Raw genomic sequence first — 19,006 nt, 5'->3', positions numbered from 1 at the left:
ACCACGGATATGCACTGCCGGAAACCGTTCTCCGGACTTTGTATAGGCTCCAGGGCGTCATTGACTTACAGGAACTAAGTTGCGGTGCTACCGCAGGCCGTAACTATGTACCACTGGTACTGAAAGTATGAGGGCTTGTCGTTGAAGGGGTAATATAGGCCCCTAGGGCCAAGCTATCCTGACCCCGGGGAACATGAGCAATTTTTGGCGACTCGGGAGGAACTCGGCGCGGTAATGACGTGAAAGGTCCGAACTGGGCCGACTTAAAAAAGTGATAGCCGGACCTTGAACGGAAACTCTTAGAGAGCGAAACCGACGTATTCGCTGCGTGATGCGCGCTGTTTCTCGGGCCGGCCAAGCTTTCAGAGATAATCTAAACTAGCTTTTTTCTCTGGGTTGAGTGCTGTTTCGAAGGGCAGATTTCACGACACCGCCTAATCCCCTGAGTGAGTTGTCAACGACATAGTGGCTCTGTAGGGAAACCTGTATGACTCGGGGGCCAGACTATGTGGATACACGGGGCATGGAAAACACCCATCGTCAACTGCAAAAAGTCCAAGCATAAGCTTTGTTAGTGATGATTGTTGTCTTCCGCTGACTCCGGGGTAATATATTGACATCTAATTAACTTTTGCAGGACTCTCGTATCGTAGGTTCGACGGTTGGCTTCGAGAAGGATTCCCACGATCTGAGAACTTTAGAAGTTTTGCGAGTTGACGAATCCTATATAGAGCTTGGTATTCTTCGCGGATGAGTGAACAGAAAATGTGACTAGTAGACAAACGCAATCTCATCAACTCATTACAACACCAAGTTACCATTCCAACCCCCCTACCAAAACTCAAAATGAAGACCTCCATCATCTCTACCATTGCCATGCTGCTCATCTCCAGCAGCTTGGTCGATGCTCGCACCTGCGTGTGTCTCGTACGTATCACCCACTCTCGCAACTTTGAGCTTTCAAGCCCGTTGCGTTGACAAAGTTGCAGAGCTGACTATCGGGACTATAGTTCAAGAACCAGAACAACCAGGACCAGGGCTCCCAGGGATCTACCGCCCACTGCTGCGGTAGTAAGTGCCTCCTCTCTTACTCCCTCGCCACCCTTCTACGTCTTATGCCGTATACTAACGCGTGACTCTAGACGACGTTGTCACTGGACCTTTCCACAACGCTGCCTTCTACTGCCCCAACAGGAAGGAGACTGCTGCCCAGTTCGATGCTTGCTGCAAGAACTGGATCGCCAGCTCTTTCGGATCTTGCGACTCTTAAGCTGTCCAGTAGGATCTTGACTAGGATGTGTAGTCCGTGGACTTAAAGATTCTGCAGCAATTGACAGAGACATGGATAAAGATGGAGGCATTTGCTGATAGCCTGAATGCATATGACTAGTTCTAATGATCTTCGCTTTGCTCAGTCCTTATACCAAGTGTTTTTCCGTGGGGAAACGATCTCATCCTCTACGCAGCGGAAGGGTTGTACGTGCCTTGCACATGGAGTGACTATACCATGCTTCTAAGCATTCTGAGCTTCTCCATCCCGTAGCTCCCGCTCATGCTTGCGGAAGGAAACCAACATCCCAAGATCGTACACAACCTTGAGGCATCCAGCACCCACAAAAGCAACCCAGAAGAGATTCTTATCTACCAAGATTCCCACTCCCACAGGACCAACACTCGACGTGCACGTTTTCAAAACGTTGATCAAGCCTAGCACAGTAGTCCGCTCCTTGGGCAAGATCACACCCGCGAGAAAAGCGGCCCTCGGCGCGACGTCCATGGAATGCGTCAGGGCGCGGAAGATCAGAAAGACGATGGCCGTGGTGGCGTCTCGCGGGAGGGGGATGAGTGCTGTGAAGATCGTTGACGGGAGGTGGGTGAACACCATGGCCTGTGTCACAGATGTTAGGAGATCCGTCCAACGAGTGTATAGGGATCCATCTGAGGGCTGATGGAGTTTACGTACGTTTAGGTTGCCGATCCGCTTGGCTATCGAGGACGCAACTAGAGTTGTGGCCGCTGCCAGCAGGCTCGTGGTGAAGAATAAAGAGCCCAAAGTTCCATCGTCCACGTTGAATTTCCACCGGAAGAAGAAGGCGATCCAGGACCTGGAACAAGTCAGCATTAATAGTCACAAAAATAGTCACGGTGGACATACTGGGTAGTCAAGCTAGAAGCAAAGGAATCAAGCGCAAAGAAGAAACACAGAGTAGCGACAACAGGCATACTCTCCCTCTCAATCCTCGGAACAATCTTCGACCGCCAAGTCTTGCCCTCAACCTCCCTCTCAACCGACCGTTCGCCTAGGATCGGAGCAGTCTCTTCCGCAGACACCCCGGCCTCTTCTCGGTCTGCCTCAATATCACCGCTCAGGAGCAACGCGAGGAAGAACTTGAACACGCCAAGCGCCGCATACCCGTAAAAGACTACGCGGTAGGCATGCTCAAGGCCCCAGCCGGCACTTGTCGTCAAGTAATGCGCCGTCCAACCGCTCGTCATCGCCCCAAACGCAGTCCCAGCCGCGCCCATGAGGCTGTACCAGGCATAGACGTCGCTTCTATCCTCCGTAGTAGTGAGATGCGCGACGATACTCTCTTCCACAGCCCGGAAAGGCCCAATCTCAGCGCCACTGCTCACAATCAGCCTGACACCTTCTTCATTCTGGAGAGAGCATACGTGGATTCGTACCTTGGACTAATAACTCCCACCACAGCAGCAGCCAACAACACCCAAAACGAACTACACGTCGCAAAAACAACACCGCTGACAGCCATCAAAGCTGCGCCGGCAGCCAGCACCGCCTTCCGCCCGACGCCATCGGCGATGGAAGTGAGAACTAAACTGATGCAGACGTCTCCGACGAGCGTAAACGCCATGAAAAGACCAATTCGCGTCGCCGAGAAGCCGAGGAGTTCAAAGTAAGCTACGAGCTGTAAGGTCGTCGCGCCATAGGCGAACATGCGCACGAAGCGCTGGAGGCATAGTAATTTGATGTCGGGGTGGGATCTGCCGAGGGCCAGGAGGCCTGTTTCGGCGAGTCCGCGGTGCAGAAGCTGTCGAGACATTGTAGATGTTGTCTCTTTTGTGCCTGCCTACATGGAGGAGGTCAAGACGGGAATAAAGGGGATAGAAGAGTCATCGTGGGTGCGGATGAATCATCTCCGCGGACCGAATTTTAAAGTAATTGATGGTTGTCGGGAAGTGGAGACTGATTATCACTTGCAGCGACGCGATTAGGATGCGCAAGGCCCCTGGTCAATCTAGTTGCTGCGATTCTTAGATGTTTATTCCTCTTGCTTTAAGGTAGTCAGTCTATCAAGTCGCGCGAACAGAACTTGTGAGCATGGTGATTAGATGGAAATGCCTTAGCATTGGCAAAGCGGGCTTGCCACAGGTAGTGGGGACTACCACTCTTATGATAACACAACTATATGCGAAGAGTCCATCCCCGATCACTCATACCCAAGCTCCAAGCTATTCCCGGCCCTCTCTTAACGACATCATCCACCTCTTCCTGATGATGCCCCTGCGCGAGCCCAATCTCAAGAGCCTGTTTATCCTTGGAGTTGATGGCGACCATAGCTTGCAGCGTAGAGCTCTTCACCACCCCAATTCCCGCCGCCTTCGTCTGAACGATGGCGAGAGCCAGGAGCATGATGGAGAGCACGGCCTGACAGGATATAAACGCAAGCCAAGGCCAGCGAACTTGTACGAACGTCTCCGATGCGAGTGCTTGTCCCCTTGCTATTGTGGTATCATTCGTGATGCTGTTCTTGCGTTAGTAACCTATCTACCTATTCAACATAAGGGGAATCGACAGAAGACATACCGATTTGACAAGCTCCTCGCAACATTATTCGTAATATTCGCAACAGCTTCATTGATCACAACCTCCTGCGACACATTCGCCCGCCCCTGCGCCTCCAATGTCTTGGCGCCGTACTGCATCGCGGCTAGGTACCGAGCCGGCGCAAGACCGAGGGCACTCGGCACGTTACTGAGATCCGAATACGACCCGTTAAGCGCATTTATGAGACTGTCCCGCATCGCCCCGAACCCAGTACCGCCGTAGGGGAAGTTCTTCCCATTGGGGTCGAGGGGATCGCGTATCGCGGGTAGGTCGTCTCGGACTTGGCCGGAGGGGAATGTTATAGAGCCCTGTTCGACGTCTGAGGTGATCTCGATGACTCTGCGCGATTCAATGTTGCCTGTGAAGGAGAGGCTGTATGTCTTTGCGCAGAGGTATAGCACAGCTTCCGTAGCTCCGACTGCGGCGTCGTTCCCTTCTCTCAAGGAATAGATGACGGTAAAGTTGAAGAGCGCCGCCTCAGGGTTCACATCCGACGCAATTGGCTTTCGAGTACCTCGCAGATTGATGAGACCGAAGTAGTTACCGCTCAAGTCCGTAGATATCCCGTTGGGAAGCGAAGCTTTCACCCGCGGTGACCCAGTAGGCGTATCTCTAGTCGTGACGTTAAGCGATTCTGTTACGTTCCAGAATTTGGCGCAGATGCTCAGCGAGCTGTAGGTCTCCCACTGGCACTCGCTTGTGGGACAGCGGGCTGGGCTGAGGGGGAATTCTTGGGTATGGTCGTAGCTTAGGCCCTCGAAGATGGATTGTTGGACGTAGTTTTCCTGTTGTACTGCACACATGCGTTTTAGTGGGTTTGAGATATGGTAGAGGATTGAAGGGTATTACGTACAACTTGAGAAGGTATTGGATGTACTGAAGAAGTACGAAGTTGATCTAGGTACTGTCGCATCGCCGTCTACGCGCGCGAGACGGACGGGGTATGTGACGGCGGATTGCGTCAACGTCGATGTGAAAATTGCCGTGATCATGACGATCGTCGCGATGAGACTCGGAGACCTATACTACGTCAGCAATCACTAAACCTTTGTCTCCCTAACCAGAACACAAACTTACCAACCCTTCGTCGTCTTCAACAGCTGAATACTCCCCCAAGGCCCTCTACTAGCCGAGTCGAAATCCTGAAAATCCTTCAACGGCCTCTCCTTGCGATACCAAAGCCATTTCAACTGCGACAAGCTCTCAGATACCGGTATCACAAACGCAGCTCTCGCCAGCGTCGCGAGAAAGGCGATGAGCGTGTTGAGCGTCAAGCCTAGCGGCCACTCGGGCAGTCGTTGGCCATCGAAGCGGGACAGCACTCCGGCGAGAGCAGCGACAGAGGCGATGCTAATGATTGACCATATGAGCTCTGGTAGCCAGCCCTTGAGGGATGTGCTCCATGGCTGCTTCGGTGCAGAAGGAGTGAGACCAGATTCTTTGTGGGATAGATGGGACTTTGTGTCTGTTCTCCCTGGCGTGTAGTCCCACCCGCCGTGACGGGGTGACTCGGCCGAGTCCCGTTCTGTGTTGGACAGCTTGTTGTAAGCTACGTGCGGAACGCCGGCGACATGGGTGGCGCCCGACTTGGCGGTCACGGAGCTCTTCGATCGTGGGGTTTGCGCGGACTCTAAAGACTCGGTGCGGGTCTCCGCTGAGTCGGTGGACTGCACATGGATGAGCGGTCGCCGATCATCTCTCGAGAGGTCCGATGCCTCTGGATTGTATGGCGGACGCCTGGTGCTATTTGCCGCCGCCCAGGGACCTTCAAGATGGTGCATGGTTGCTCATTTAGTGACCAGGAATGAGCCTTCAAATTACAAACAGACAACACTCGCAGTCTAGCATTGTGGTCAAGACTTCGACAACCTTAAAGGGAAAGGTCAGCTAGCTTTAAAGTAAGAATGCCGGCTGAGAAACATGCAGCACATCATCTGCCACCGGGGGTTGTTTGTGGGTTGATCGTCAAGGCAGCAGGATCACACAGAGACAGCACAGCCCGTGGCTTCCCCACTAGAAAGGCTGTGACAGGGCCGTTTGTGTCTGCTAGGGCCTGAGAATAGCTAAGCGACTGCTGCCAAGCCGGGATGGGGACGCTGTTGGTGGCACCCCATGCAGGAAACCTCGAGGCTCAGGCAAGGGGCGGCTGGGACATGTGCGTGATGTCGGCTTGCATGGGGCACTGCCGGGTAGCAGTAGGATCATTTACCCTGTGTCGCTGTCTCACAGGATTGCCGTCGGCATTCGATCTGTGAGACTTTCTGGCCACTCGAGTTTCAGTCGTGGTGAATGAGGATTTGGTTACACAAGCTGGTTGAGATGGCCAACAACGTGGCCGAATTGAGCTTCAGGAAATGGAACCATGATTGCGAAGAGCGTCGAAACTATCCGGTAATTCTTGTCTAGTCATATAACGTATATTTAGCTCATCTATCATCTGGCTCAGACTTGCCTTTACGACATCATTGCCGGCGGTCTTGAATTATATACTTGAACGTATGCTGCAAGCAAAGGGTTACTGCAGAGCAGAAACGCGCAGTCGCTGGCAACATCGTTCAAGGGACCGCCAGCTCGGAAGTATCTGTACGTCATCATCGCCAGCCTTGGGAAGCACTTGCCTTCCAAGTTATATTCATGGAGCAATAAGTGTTGTTCCCTTTGTCTTTCCACTCTCCATCTTTGCCGTCCTGGAGCCGAATTGAATCTGGTCGCATGATCAGTACGGAGAATCGGAAACAGCCTCGGAAAGTGTGACCTACCGCTCTCTTCTTCTCCTGGGCGACTGCGCCCATGCCAAGGTCTTTTGCAAGAAGCCTCAGCACCCGCTTCTCGGGATCGACCCCCGAATCTCCTTCGGGATACGCAAAGTCGCACTTCTCCCAGACCGGGCGTTCGATGGCCCACTTGACAAACTGTTCATCGAGGAACGGGAATCGTACTTCCCGAATCCAGTGAGACATGGCTCTATCGTCGCGTCCCAAGTTGCGCTTGCCCAGCCGGCTAACATCGAGCTTGAGTTCTTCGAGAAGGCCCGGGTAGCCCCTCCGTGAAAATGCAGTGGTATGCCGTACATAGCCGCCAAAGAGTTCGTCGGCCCCAAGACCGGACAGAAGCACTCGCGCTGGCGTGGCATATTTGACAGCGGGGTCTGACGGGCTACTTTGTGACATGCCGATACCGCGGGCGGCAAAGTAGAGGGCGTAGGCGATGGAGAGATCCATCTCGGTGTTATGGGGATACATCAAAGAAATCACTTGGCTCCGATGCTCAAGTACTTCTTGATACGGAACGTCCACCTGTCATAGATCAGTATGAAGGATGGCTGCGCTAGGTTGAGAGAACTCACGGCAATGAATCTCCAATTGCGAGCTGGGCAGACAGCAGTCAGCTCGGCAAAGGACTTCCTTCCCGTGATTCTGTCTGGACAAGCCTCATAGAGACTCGACGCACCGGGAGAACTGTCAGCCTTCGCTGCTAGGCGAGGGTTCTCGAAAGCCACATTAATCAGATCGATGCCTTGATCAGATGGAACCAAGTCGCTAGCCATCCGCGCGAGGATTGTACAGTCCAGCCCACCGGAGAACAAGACAGCTACACGCGTGTCCTTGCCAGCATCATGGGCTGGGGGTTCAGGAACGTTTAAGACGCGTAACTTGAGCGACTCGGTCATCTGCTGTTTGACTGCCTGCACTGACGGTGACACGGCTGACAGTGGTTGAACATCCAATGGCGGGAGTGCCATGTTGAAGACTCCGATGTTGAGGACCTGATATCGTAAGTAGCAAAAACGTAATGCATACCGTGCGAGACATCTAGCTTACCGTCTCCGTCTGGCCTGGCGTCCAAGAGCGAGGTGCGCTTGACTTCAGGGAGTCACTGTCCCAGGCCGCCAAGTCTACGACGTAGATACCATCTGCTTCCACCTCTGACCATGCTGACGAAGTGCTCTCAGCAATGCTGGATAGCCTGATATCTCCTTCCCCATTGAGTAGCAACGAGCGTCGACCAAGCCGATCACGACCATAGAACAGACGGGACGAAGTCGCGTCGAAGTAGACAAACGCGAATGGGCCCTCAATGCTGCGCAGTACATCCAAGACCGCATCTTCTTCAGCGCTGCGGCTACTGGCCGCTGTGAGCAAAGCAAAGATCGCTTCTCCATCGTTCCCTTGGACGCGTTCCCCTGCAATCTTCCAGGCTTCGCCGTTCCAGCATAGGACAGACCCAGAAGACGCGTCGCGAAAGGGCTGCTGGGTGACGTGGTCACCGCGCAGAGCCAGAACCGTCGAGGTGAGAGTCAGAAAGACAGAGCTATCTCCTGGGGTTTGAAAGCGAACTTCGCCTAGATGATCCGGACCGCGGTTGCAGAGGCATGTCTTGACGTCTTGGGGCAGCGACTGGAAGCCATCGCGAGAAACGACCGCGTGGATCCCGCACATTATAGCCTACGCGGCACCGAACGCAGTTCGCCACTGGCTACAGATGATAAGTCTGAGATGGCAACGTCTGTAACCGGGCTGCTGCGATTCGCGATGCACGGGAAGGGGGCTTGCGACGGTGTTGGATGTTGGTCATGAAGTTGCTGTTCATGCAAGAATCGGCCAACGGAATTTGTTCGGGAACAAAGATTGGGTACCCGGTACTGTGAACCAATGGGGCACCACCAACCCCACCATCATTTTAGGTACGTACCTTACCTCCCAGGGCTCTTGTGATGGTCAGATTAGCTTCCTCCAAAGAACATCATCATTGAGGTGAAAGAACCTACAATTTCTTCTTATTAGTCCCTTGTTGACTTGAATAATGGCAAGGATGTCATTTAGTCACATTTTACCCCGAAAAGAGCCACCTCCGGTATGCCTTGAGCAGACCTCACTCATATGACGCCACGGCGTATCGCCATCGAAAACTCCCGAGATGGATCATGGGCTTCCCCTCCCCAAAGCAGACGAGGAATGAGCGGAAGCTAGTAGTAGGGCGGCATAGACTACCCGAGCAAGTGACCTTGCTTTTCCGGGGAGATCTGGGGAGATTCCCCAGTTGCGTGATGCAATTGGAACCCCAGCCGCGAAGACCCGAACTTGGCACTTGAGGTCAGCCCAGTGTTAGTCGACAACATCACGCCACTCTCTCGGCTGTCTTCATCATGCGACTGTGCCATCATCATCGGCTCAGCGAGAAGTGACAGAACAACAGTATAAGATGAGCCACGTTTCTTTCGTCTCTATCAGGAACGCTAGAAAAGCTAAGCATCACAATGGCATCAAGAAGAACCTGTCAACAACTATGCCGCACTCAACCCACCATTACAAACGGCATCATAGTCCGAAGCATCACAAAACCAGCAACAATCGCCAGAACCCTGCCAACAACGACGACACAAATACTCCTCCCCAAAGCCCGACTTACAACTCAATGCCGGCAATCAAATTTCTTCTCATCTCAACATCAAACTCGCCCATTCTCAAGCCGTTCTCCTAAGACGGAAGCAGCAGCAGCGGCGCCCGTCACCCCGAAATGGACGCCGCCTAGCGACCCCACTTCCCGGCCCGTCGTCATCCTCGGCGCAGGAGTCCTCGGCCGGCGATTAGCCGTCATGTGGGCCTCTACGGGCCGGCCTGTCATTCTCCACGACGTTGACTCTAGCGTGCTTTCCTCTGCGATGCCCTATGTCGGCGATGCGCTCACCACAGTTTGTGCTGTCCGTGAGACGCATCCGGGGCGAGTTACGACCAGCACTGTTTTGGAGGAATCGTGCAGTGGCAATCCCTGGATGGTGATCGAAGCTCTGCCCGAGGATCCAGAGATCAAGCGCGAGATGCTGGGCAAAGTCGACGCGCTCGTTCCTGAGGACTGCATCCTGGCTTCCAACAGCTCAACGTGGCCAACGTCAGCTCTGAGGCATCTGATTACCCGGCCGGAACGCCTGTTAAACACGCATTATCACCTTCCACCGAGGAACACATACGTCGAGCTTATGACTTGCGGCGTTACAGACCAAGATCTCATGCCCTTCCTGAAGAAGCAAATGAAGAGTGTGGGGTTCAACCCCCTGGCCCTCCCACATGAATCAGTCGGCTTCGTCTTCAACCGGATATGGTCCGCCGTTAAGTCAGACACGCTACGCATCCTACAGGCGGAACTCGCTTCGCCACGGGATATTGACGCCCTCTTCAGAGACTTCTTCCACGCTGAGAAAGGGCCCTGTGAGAAGATGGACGAGGTTGGGCTGGACACTGTCTGGCAGGTTGAAAGGAACAGGGTGAACATGGGGGTGGTGGATGCGAAGAAGGCTGGGTACACGGACTGGCTGGAGGAGAATTACGTTTCTCGAGGGAGACTGGGGGAGAAGACGGGAGATGGGCTGTACTCGGCGGAGGAGAGGAAGATCTTGCGTGAGAAGAGGGCTCAGACAAACAGCTCGTATCTGAAGTTGCGCCGATGAAGTACGGCCGACTGTGTGCTTCTGGGTAGTGTTCTCTGTTTTATCAGATGGAAGGAGAATTGGTTGGCCACGGTTTGGGGGCAACGTATTACAGAATTGATAACACACAGCCATACTTTGATGAAGCAGCAGCAGCAGTCACTGCTCAGCCATCATCCAGTCTGATTCTCAGTGAAAGCCACGGTATGCGTGCGACCTTTGTCCCCGCGTCAGGGTGCTTAGTCCTTGTTCCCTTTACGTGCTTCAGAATCTGGGTCTCTTCTTTTGCGGCTCCCCCGTCTCTGCTGATATATCCCTGCCAATGGCAGTCTTCTTGGCCTGGTTCCTCATGTAGTCGAGATTGTTGTCCGAGATTGGTGACTTAAAGCCCCTCCTCGAATTTTCGAATCGGTCCAAGATTTGATTTAAAGGAGAGCAATGCTTGTGGACTGCTTGACTTTTAGATCGGAGGCCGGAAGCCAAATACCAAAGGTCGTTGACGTATCCGAGAAAGCGTGTTCTAGTTTCCTGCGGGACCCCAAATTTCCCTAGACGAAGATGTTCGACAGCTTTCATTACTTCAACCAGGGCAGTGTCGTTGCACCGGTCCTTAATTGCTTTCCAATCGGTCGCAGACAGGGCATGAGTCTTGGGAGGAGGATTGCCATATCCATGATAGCCAGCATAGTGCGATTCAGGCTGCTCTTTGGGCCGTTCTTTTTTGCATCCTCGGCCTTCTAATCCATCCCGAATGGCGGCGTGAAAGTCTGAAACCAATTCATCCAGAATATCCTGTCGAGCCTTTGTGATGTCATCTAATTGCAGCTTGTTAAGCAAACTCATTCAACAACTTTATGTTTAGGAACCCACCTATTATGCCATTGGCTTCATAACAATCGTAAGTGTTGAGAGGGACCCCTGTCTTGTCAACGATCTGCCCTTCGGTGTTGACTTTGGACCTAAGGACGAAGTCTCGACATTTCAATATAAAGGTCCCTTCCTCTCCGAGCTCCCAGGCAATCCACAATAATCTTTCGTTCCCTTCCGAGATCTCATCGAGGTACCTGTGAGGTTCGAACCAGATTGGCGCCCACTGGAATATGACCGACAACATGTCATACTTGTTCGTGACAACAAGCAGCTGGTAGAGCTCATCCAGCTCCAGCTTCTGCGAGACCGCGCTGAAGCAACCATGGATAATGTTGAGGAGAATGAAGAAGGGCGCAGGGCGGTCTTCGGGAAGCTTCACGATCCAGGTGTCGCCCTCGGGCTTCGACTCCGAAAATCCACCAAAGAGCATTGCTCGAAACACTGGAGACGCTCGCGCGAGTGCTCTAGAGCAGACGACGAATTCGAACACGTCGGCGCCGCCATCCCCCAAATTGCCGACTCTAAGAGTGAGGTCGCCTCGATCGTCGAAGAAGACCTTTTCTTTCGCGGTGGGAGGTTCCACTCCCTCGGGGACATTAATTGAGTCGTCCGCGGCCGACGCCATGGTGAGTAAGTGCCTGAGTTTGATTATTTTGAGTTGGTTAAGATGCAAATCTCCCTGTCTTGCTCATGCGACTAAACAGCTTTCTTGTGAATATGTAATATATGCAATAGGTAGTAGATATGCGGATGTGGGGAATGCGCTCTGTGCAGGAGGACCTAGGTAGGCAGCTAGCCGAAACCGATTGAGCCAACTCCAATTGATACTATAGCGCTGATGATATAGACCTAGATACGGAGGGAAGAAGCTAGTTATACGTACTTCCTCAACTAGAAAATCTTGCTCTAATGGCCGAGCTCTTCTCTCTTTGACAAATTCTTTTGGGGTTCAAGTAATGTGTGAGGTCGTAGTGACGAGTTCTTGAATTGACCTTTCAACTTCGTTTCGACCTTCCTGTTCTCAAACTCAGATCCCCATCAAAGACAGGCTCTGCCGAAATCAAATTCTAGACCATTCCTGACACCAAGACTTAAGACTCCTTAGTTCATAAGCTTGTTGAACAATCTTTGACATGAATCACTACAATAATTGACATCCATTTCTATGCTAGTGTGACTCACACTCTGTAGACCATATCATCAAGATCCGTTCTGTACCTATGGACCAGCTCCCTTTTCCAACCACATGCAATTGAGGTAAATGAAAGTAGAGAATTTGTTGAATGATGGTTAATCTTTTTGTATCCTATCTTCAGCGTCAGTTCTCGGGTGGCGGGCCCTCATGTATCCCGCGTGCTCTGCTTGTAGATTTCGCGCGCTATGAGAATTACTGAAAACTTCATGGATTGAACGTACTAACGGGAAACCTTTACCGAAAATGCGTTTGGTCTCAAACAAGCAATGGAATCTCAGGTTTCTATTCCCTGACCGTTTCGAGGCCGGTGTCACTACTCGGGCGTTCATCCAGAGTTCTGACCCCGGTGTGTGAGATGTGCCTCTCCTTCCAAGATATGAAGCGGCAAAATTGGCCAATTGGAATGGTCTTCCAACACGGCTCTCATCTCTTGAAAAGGATCACAAAAGTCATGACCTGTAATGACACCAACCTTCAGGTCAGTCAAGAAGTCATCCCGTAGTTCATTGACACTAAGTAAACAAAATGGATCTTCTCCAGCAATGAAGGTATTCACATCGAAACCGGGAATACCGATTGCGTGGTTGAATCCTTCCTTTGAAGCATCATCCATAATGCTGGTAGCAACTCTAGGGCATAACGGGCCGCCTTTGCGGCCTTTGTCGATAGCGAGGCAGCCTTTCCGACCGGGCAGGTCGGGCTTGAGGACATTTCTGAGCGCTTCGAATGCAAATTTCAGTCCTTGTCTGCGGACTTCAGCTGTATGCTCTATTATTGTTAGACCATATCTGTACTTTGGCTATCGGTGGCGGAGATGCCCAATACTCACCAGGAACTTCTGTGTGGTTAAGATAACTAACCTTCATCGGCTCTTTCCTTTCTGCTCTAAGGATGTTGCCCTCACCATCGACCTTGCATATGAAGCCTAAGTGGTTGACCATTTCGTGGTAGATACCTCGCGCTTTGATCTTCCTCGCTTTGACCTTCGCCTGTTTGATCTCCCGATATTCGATCTCCGCCTGTTCCATATCCCACTTTTTGATCTCCCACTCTGTGATCTCCCACTCTTTGATTTCCCAAGCAGCCCAGGCAAACATTTCTACGAGTTCTGCTTTCGGAATATTCCATCTATCCTCATCTTTGGGCACCCATCTCTCGAAATGCGGATACAAAATATCTATGAGATCGTACCTTTTAGCATGTATGACTAGATTTTGAAGCTGCAGAGGCAAGGTCTTCTCCGGAACGAAATGGTTCTCGCCCCCGTGGGCGATGTCGAAGAGAATCAGCATCGACTCAATCACGTCATCTTCCATCAATTCCTTCTCATTTTTCATTTTCTCCAACATAAATGGTGAAACTTTCTTCATCACCTTCCTGGAGATGTAGACATCGACGACTCTTTCAGAGCCAGAGCCAATTAACCTGTGGAAGCCTTGACCGTCCTTGGGCTTAGTGTGAAAAAAGAAAAATAATCCGGTTGCATCTTTGCTCTGGCTGATTCCCGCTCCCTCTGGTCGGCAGTAGACGTGAAATTGGTGTCGGCAGGCCTCACATCAGTCTCGATAGGCGTCATGTTGGGCCAGTGGTCGCTCTTAAAAACCGTGTAATGTGAAGCTTCTTATAGCTTGTAAGCTTTCGGAATAGCGTCGAGGATTCCTTAATCTTCTCTCCGTCGCTCTGACTTGGAACTCTCGCGCTCTCTGCAAAATGATGTTTTACGTGTCGTAGAGCTGGCGGTGGTGTAAGGTATTGAGAAAGAGCCCGTGTCGTTTGCCCTGTTTGATCTAGAGGAAACGGACGGGCTTGTATCATACTCCTGTGCAAAAAGATCCGTAACGCGACTTGGATCGAGTCCATCGTCATTGCCGAGAACATACGCGCACTTGAAAGACTTTTATTTGGTTGCGGATATGGCAAAGGACCAAGAAGATGTTCATTCCTTTGACACTTGGCTCCACGTCGCTCGTGGAGGTAACAAGGGTGAATCGTCGTCCGTTTCACCGTACTTGAAACAAAGACACTGTGTAAGAACACCACTTTCAACTCCACCACAAAGGAAGTAATTCAACTCTTTGGCTTCCCATAATACAGAGGCGACGGGTGAGTTCATGAGGATGACGACGACGGCGCGGCTAAGCACGCCTCACATGCGCACGTGTGGTGCTAGACATGGCTGATGTTTTGGGTTAATTGACAGGGAGCTAAGTCCGCCGCCTATTTCTGTATATGACTTATCAAGACCAACCTGGTTTTATATTCATATTGTATTTGCGTTCTTTCCTAAGATTTACGATGATCCCTATGATTGGGTGGTTAGACAGTCGAGTTCCTAACCAATAAGTGAGAGGGATTCCTTGGCCTTAGTTGAAGTTGAGGTGTAAGAAACTGACGATTGGCACTGATTTATCATCTAAGGTTTCAAGGAGCGTCCAACAATACTATCGTGGCAGGGGAAATTCGAGTAGTTAGTATGTTTGCTTTCCGTTTGAATGAGACTTTCCCAACCATACTTTATGTAGGAACGATAGTATCTGGATTTTTCCGCACTAAACATGACCACCTACACCATGGGGCAACAGAACCACATTTCTATGCAGCCAAGCCCCCTGAAAAATCGGTAAGAACTAGAGAAAAGGTTGCAGAGATAATGATCTGGTGGTCTTCTCGAACGTTCGTTCTTAGTATTACCCCAGACGTCATGCCCGTATAAATGGATCAAATGATATGATGTCCAGAGAAGTACCTCTCGAGTCTAGAGGAATCACTGGTTCCTCGTGCTTGATACATCGACTTAGCCTGGCGTTTAGTTTGTAGCTCGTATTTCCGAGACCTTAGCTCACTGCGCGAACTCTTCTCCTCCAATTTCTTGAACGTAAACCACTGAGGTCAGCCCAAGATGGTAGTACACTGTCAGATAGTCAGGGGCTAGGATGAAAAGTCTGGTAGACGTTTTTGTTAGGCGGTGCATGTCCAGCACGTATGGCTGGACTTGGTCGGCCTTGACCAGGTGTGCAGTACAGCGCCTGAATTCATGCATCCTGACGTTCAAGCCCAGTCCCATGTTTGTTCCGTTCTTTTCAACTTTGAAAAGACTCAATCCTTAGGTTCTTCTTAATTTGCTTGCGCTACGGAACTGTCCCCTGAAGCTCCCTTGTAGCTCCATACTAATTTGCGATAATACCTATATCGTACCTTATCTTACATACAGTAGGCAAAGATTGCTTGAGTACTTATTCGCCATTGGACCTAATGATCGGTGCTGGCATAATTTCAATATCATTTGCGAAAGAGAGCGAATCACCATGTGAACTTACTGCCCGTTTATTGGCATCAGCACAGCCTTTTGCTTTTTCTGAAAAGCTTGAGATCACCGCTGGGGGGGGGGGATTACTCAGAGCTTCAAGTTCTAGGTTGTTAGGGGGGCTTGGTAAGCCTTCCTCGAAGAATTACAATGATATCTTCAGTCACTTCTGTACAATTATCACACTTCTGAACCATTGTAGTTCACCTCGCCATGGCTAGTTCCATGTCACCATTTAGGCGTCAATACCATGATAGAAACATTTCAAGATGTAAGGAGGTAGCTAAAAGAAATCGATTGGTTAAACCCTAGCACTTTTGGTCTTGGTCTTCTGGTTGGTTCCCGCTACATACTTCGTCTGTATACTCCATATCTTGTACTTGATGCTTCGGTAATAGATGTTGGAAACTCCCATCACAACCCTTGATAAAATATTTCAGGACTGTAAAGTGTCAAAGACTAACCAATATATGAAGTCGAGGAAGAATCTGCTACTGCGGATTCCATTTGAACTTCTCAGCCCGTTCCTTAAGACGTTCCGCGTGGTACGAAGCAGCTGGCTCGTGAGGCATGCTGGATTCCTTCCTCAAGTTATCTCTCATCTCCACAAATGGATCGCAAGATTTATGGCTGCCTGGGCAACTCATATCTAACATTCTCTCCCGTAAATCCTTGATACTCCCAGAATAGAATCTGCCAATTATTTCTTCGTGTAATTTGACGACACGAAAGAATCCCTCGCCGTCAAAAATACCGAGGGTTTTAACGATCTTAATTTTGTGTGCTTTAGACATGTACGTGATTATACTGGACGTACAAGCCTCCGCATCTTCACTGTCGTCTGGTATTTCCCTATTGATGCAGCCTCTAGCATCAATATAGAGACGCATGATACGTTGCAGCTCTTTAAGCATTTCTGTCAGTACCTTACGACGGATGAAACTTGCGTAGTCTGTTTCTGTCAGATCATGAAGAGTAGTTGACTTGCTGACAATGAGAAGACGCAAGTCTTACCTGGGAATGGTGGACACTTTGTGGCTTCCCCGTCAATACCGAAAGGCATCATAGTTCTCGCAAATTTAGTCTTCTTGATACTGTTTGGATATGAAATGTCGCCATTCCTGTTGACGCTGCATTCAAAGCCCAGGCGGTTGATCAACTTGTCGTACATACCCCCGTCCCCAAGTCCAAAAGCGAGGTTAGCAGCGATGACTACAACATCTATGTCAATGGCGTCTATCTCGGCTTCATTGGGCATCCATTCTTTCAGGTACGGGACCAGAAGATGTTCGAGCTCGTACTTTTGAGCCCAACCTACCAGCTGGCCAAGCTCCTGAACAGAACCCCTCTTGGAGGCGAAGAGCTCCTCCTCGGATTTCTCTTCCGGAATGAACATGTGCCCGCCGTGGATGATATCTAGGAGAACCAGGATTGGCTCAACAGGGCTCCTGGCCAAGTTATTGTCGAGCTGTTTGCGATTTTGGAGCTGAAGCTCTTCGAAAGAGCTCTCAATTAGATCAGGTGACACGAGGACCGTGATTTTTCGGCCGCCATTTTGGCCGCCAATGGTAAGGGAGTCCATGTCATTTCCATGCTCCTTTCCACGCATATCGATCCATTCTTCGGATGCTATCTTTGCGATGACGGACTGCCATAGCTCATAGGTAGGCGCCATGTCTGTAGGGACGCCCGTGGACGCTCTTGAAGAGTATGGGAAACGTGAAGCTGCTTTTCATTCGTAAGCTTTGGGACCGATGCCGACTATTCTCCAACTTCATCTCAAAAGCGAACTCACGCGTTACGTGTGACGTGTCGTGTTGTGTGTATCCAAGCGTGCGTTTGATGATGCGTTTAGGAAGACCTTGTGTCGTATTGTCCGGCTCGGCAGCAGAAGCCAGGCTGGCTTTTAGGTGATTTTCGAAAGTAAATGTAGACAGCATGTCTAGTATCCTGCGCACCTGATAGCCTCCTCAGGCGGTTAGCTGAACATAAGAAACCAAGGCTGTCTTGTTTCCTTTGAAATTTATAGCCTGATTGCCTCTTGTGGTGTGATTGTGGCAAGGGGGGTGGAAAATCCCTGTGGTCTACTGTTCAGCGACAAAAGCGCTGTGTGAGGGCAAGGACTGGGATAGGCACCACGAAAGATAGATTCTCAATCTTGGGCGCCTAGAAGTGCAGAACCAAGGGGCAAATACATGACATCACGGAATAAGGTGAACAGTGTGTACAAAGACGAACAGAATATGACCTGTCCGCGTTTCATTCGCCCGATGGCCTGCAATTACGACTTCCCAAGGCCGCCATCCGGAAGAGAAACAATACAGAGGACTGAAACCACGGAATATAATGTCCTCGACAGGTCTCCACGCTATGGAAGTCCGGGTTACTGTTGCAGAGAGATCAATATTTATGAGAGACCTGAAGATAGGGAGGTAATCAAAGCTCAACTTCAGAACGCGTATCTAAGTGAAGTGGTGGATTGAGACACTGAATCTTACAAGTTTCACACTATCTATAGCGAACTGGAAGTCGTATTTGAAAGCCCATATCTTTCAATGCCGTTAAGTCCAATGTTTCCCATGATAACCACTGATGATCAAGTTGGTCATATGACATGCCCTGCAACATAGTACGACATCCAGTAAGAGGCAAGATGGTTGCTAAACAAGCCCAAGTCACAGGTGTCGACCAACCTGATACCATCTAGACCATTGATCTTGGACACGAAGTATATGATTAGCAAGGCGGAGGGAATCATGCAGTGACAGGCTAGCACTACACTTCTAGATCGCCACAGCTATTTGGTGTATTGCTGGCGCCGCCACCGAATCTAAGCCGGTTCGGAAGAGGGGTAACTTCAAGCTTATATTTGACGGTTCTACAACACACTAATGAAGCCCCATAGAACCGTCCCTCGAATTTCCAGAAACCCTTCATTAACGATTTGTCATCTCGAACAGTCTGTTCCAGGCTGTGTGTGATCTTCATCTTGCCAAACCCATCTACCGAGATCTCCACGCATTGAGCTAATTGCCCTCAGAGTTTCTGCCCATAGCCATTGGTGGAGGAGGCCATCGTGCTTTGTCTTCCAACTTGTGTCTCATCTTTGGCAGAGGATTGCAGGCTTTATGACCGTCAATGGTTTCGCAGCTGAGACGTAATAGTAAACTCCGCAACTCTTCAGCGCTGCCGGAATAAGTGGAAGAAACTTCTTGAAGAGCGTCTTGTATGACAGGATGGTTTGAGCTTGCTTCGATAAAAGAACTCCGAATCTTGCCAGAGCAATGAAAGCGGACCGCTCGTGTGACGTCCTTGGCTACACAAAGTTCCTCAACTTTATTGCAGCGCATAGTATCTCTTAGCAGT

General features: G+C 50.6%; 6 protein-coding genes across 6 annotated transcripts; 1 reads left to right on the top strand and 5 right to left on the bottom strand.

Annotated features, from left to right (window-relative positions):
* Positions 1–1,353: 1,353 nt before the first annotated feature.
* Positions 1,354–3,062, bottom strand: HER10_EVM0007221 (uncharacterized protein; the record flags this gene model as incomplete). Its single annotated transcript, XM_035476783.1, has 4 exons — positions 1,354–1,888; positions 1,964–2,105; positions 2,156–2,626; positions 2,686–3,062. The coding sequence occupies 4 exons, from the start codon at positions 3,060–3,062 to the stop codon at positions 1,514–1,516; spliced, it is 1,365 nt and encodes a 454-aa protein (XP_035335073.1). The 3' UTR covers positions 1,354–1,513.
* A 362-nt stretch (positions 3,063–3,424) lies between these two features.
* HER10_EVM0009181 (uncharacterized protein) lies at positions 3,425–5,628 on the bottom strand (the record flags this gene model as incomplete). The annotated part of the gene is made up of 4 exons (XM_035478679.1): positions 3,425–3,764; positions 3,827–4,640; positions 4,701–4,867; positions 4,925–5,628. 4 exons carry the CDS (start codon positions 5,626–5,628, stop codon positions 3,425–3,427), a joined length of 2,025 nt encoding a protein of 674 aa, XP_035335218.1.
* An 851-nt stretch (positions 5,629–6,479) lies between these two features.
* HER10_EVM0002999 (asparagine synthase) lies at positions 6,480–8,286 on the bottom strand (the record flags this gene model as incomplete). The annotated part of the gene is made up of 4 exons (XM_035472689.1): positions 6,480–6,551; positions 6,607–7,143; positions 7,194–7,613; positions 7,669–8,286. The coding sequence occupies 4 exons, from the start codon at positions 8,284–8,286 to the stop codon at positions 6,480–6,482; spliced, it is 1,647 nt and encodes a 548-aa protein (XP_035334763.1).
* Positions 8,287–9,443: 1,157 nt separating this feature from the next.
* Positions 9,444–10,292, top strand: HER10_EVM0002778 (3-hydroxyacyl-CoA dehydrogenase; the record flags this gene model as incomplete). Its single annotated transcript, XM_035472473.1, has 1 exon — positions 9,444–10,292. The coding sequence occupies one exon, from the start codon at positions 9,444–9,446 to the stop codon at positions 10,290–10,292; it is 849 nt and encodes a 282-aa protein (XP_035334745.1).
* Positions 10,293–10,535: 243 nt separating this feature from the next.
* On the bottom strand, positions 10,536–11,766 carry HER10_EVM0002180 (uncharacterized protein; the record flags this gene model as incomplete). The annotated part of the gene is made up of 3 exons (XM_035471904.1): positions 10,536–10,799; positions 10,857–11,086; positions 11,142–11,766. 3 exons carry the CDS (start codon positions 11,764–11,766, stop codon positions 10,536–10,538), a joined length of 1,119 nt encoding a protein of 372 aa, XP_035334699.1.
* Positions 11,767–16,601: 4,835 nt separating this feature from the next.
* Positions 16,602–17,315, bottom strand: HER10_EVM0003495 (uncharacterized protein; the record flags this gene model as incomplete). The annotated part of the gene is made up of 2 exons (XM_035473170.1): positions 16,602–16,627; positions 16,655–17,315. 2 exons carry the CDS (start codon positions 17,313–17,315, stop codon positions 16,602–16,604), a joined length of 687 nt encoding a protein of 228 aa, XP_035334811.1.
* Positions 17,316–19,006: the final 1,691 nt, after the last annotated feature.

This window comes from Colletotrichum scovillei (assembly GCF_011075155.1).
Source record: "Colletotrichum scovillei strain TJNH1 chromosome Unknown Contig00004, whole genome shotgun sequence".
NCBI lineage: Eukaryota > Fungi > Ascomycota > Sordariomycetes > Glomerellales > Glomerellaceae > Colletotrichum > Colletotrichum scovillei.
Note: the sequence above shows the minus strand (reverse complement) of the source record. Positions and strands in the feature narration are given on the sequence as shown.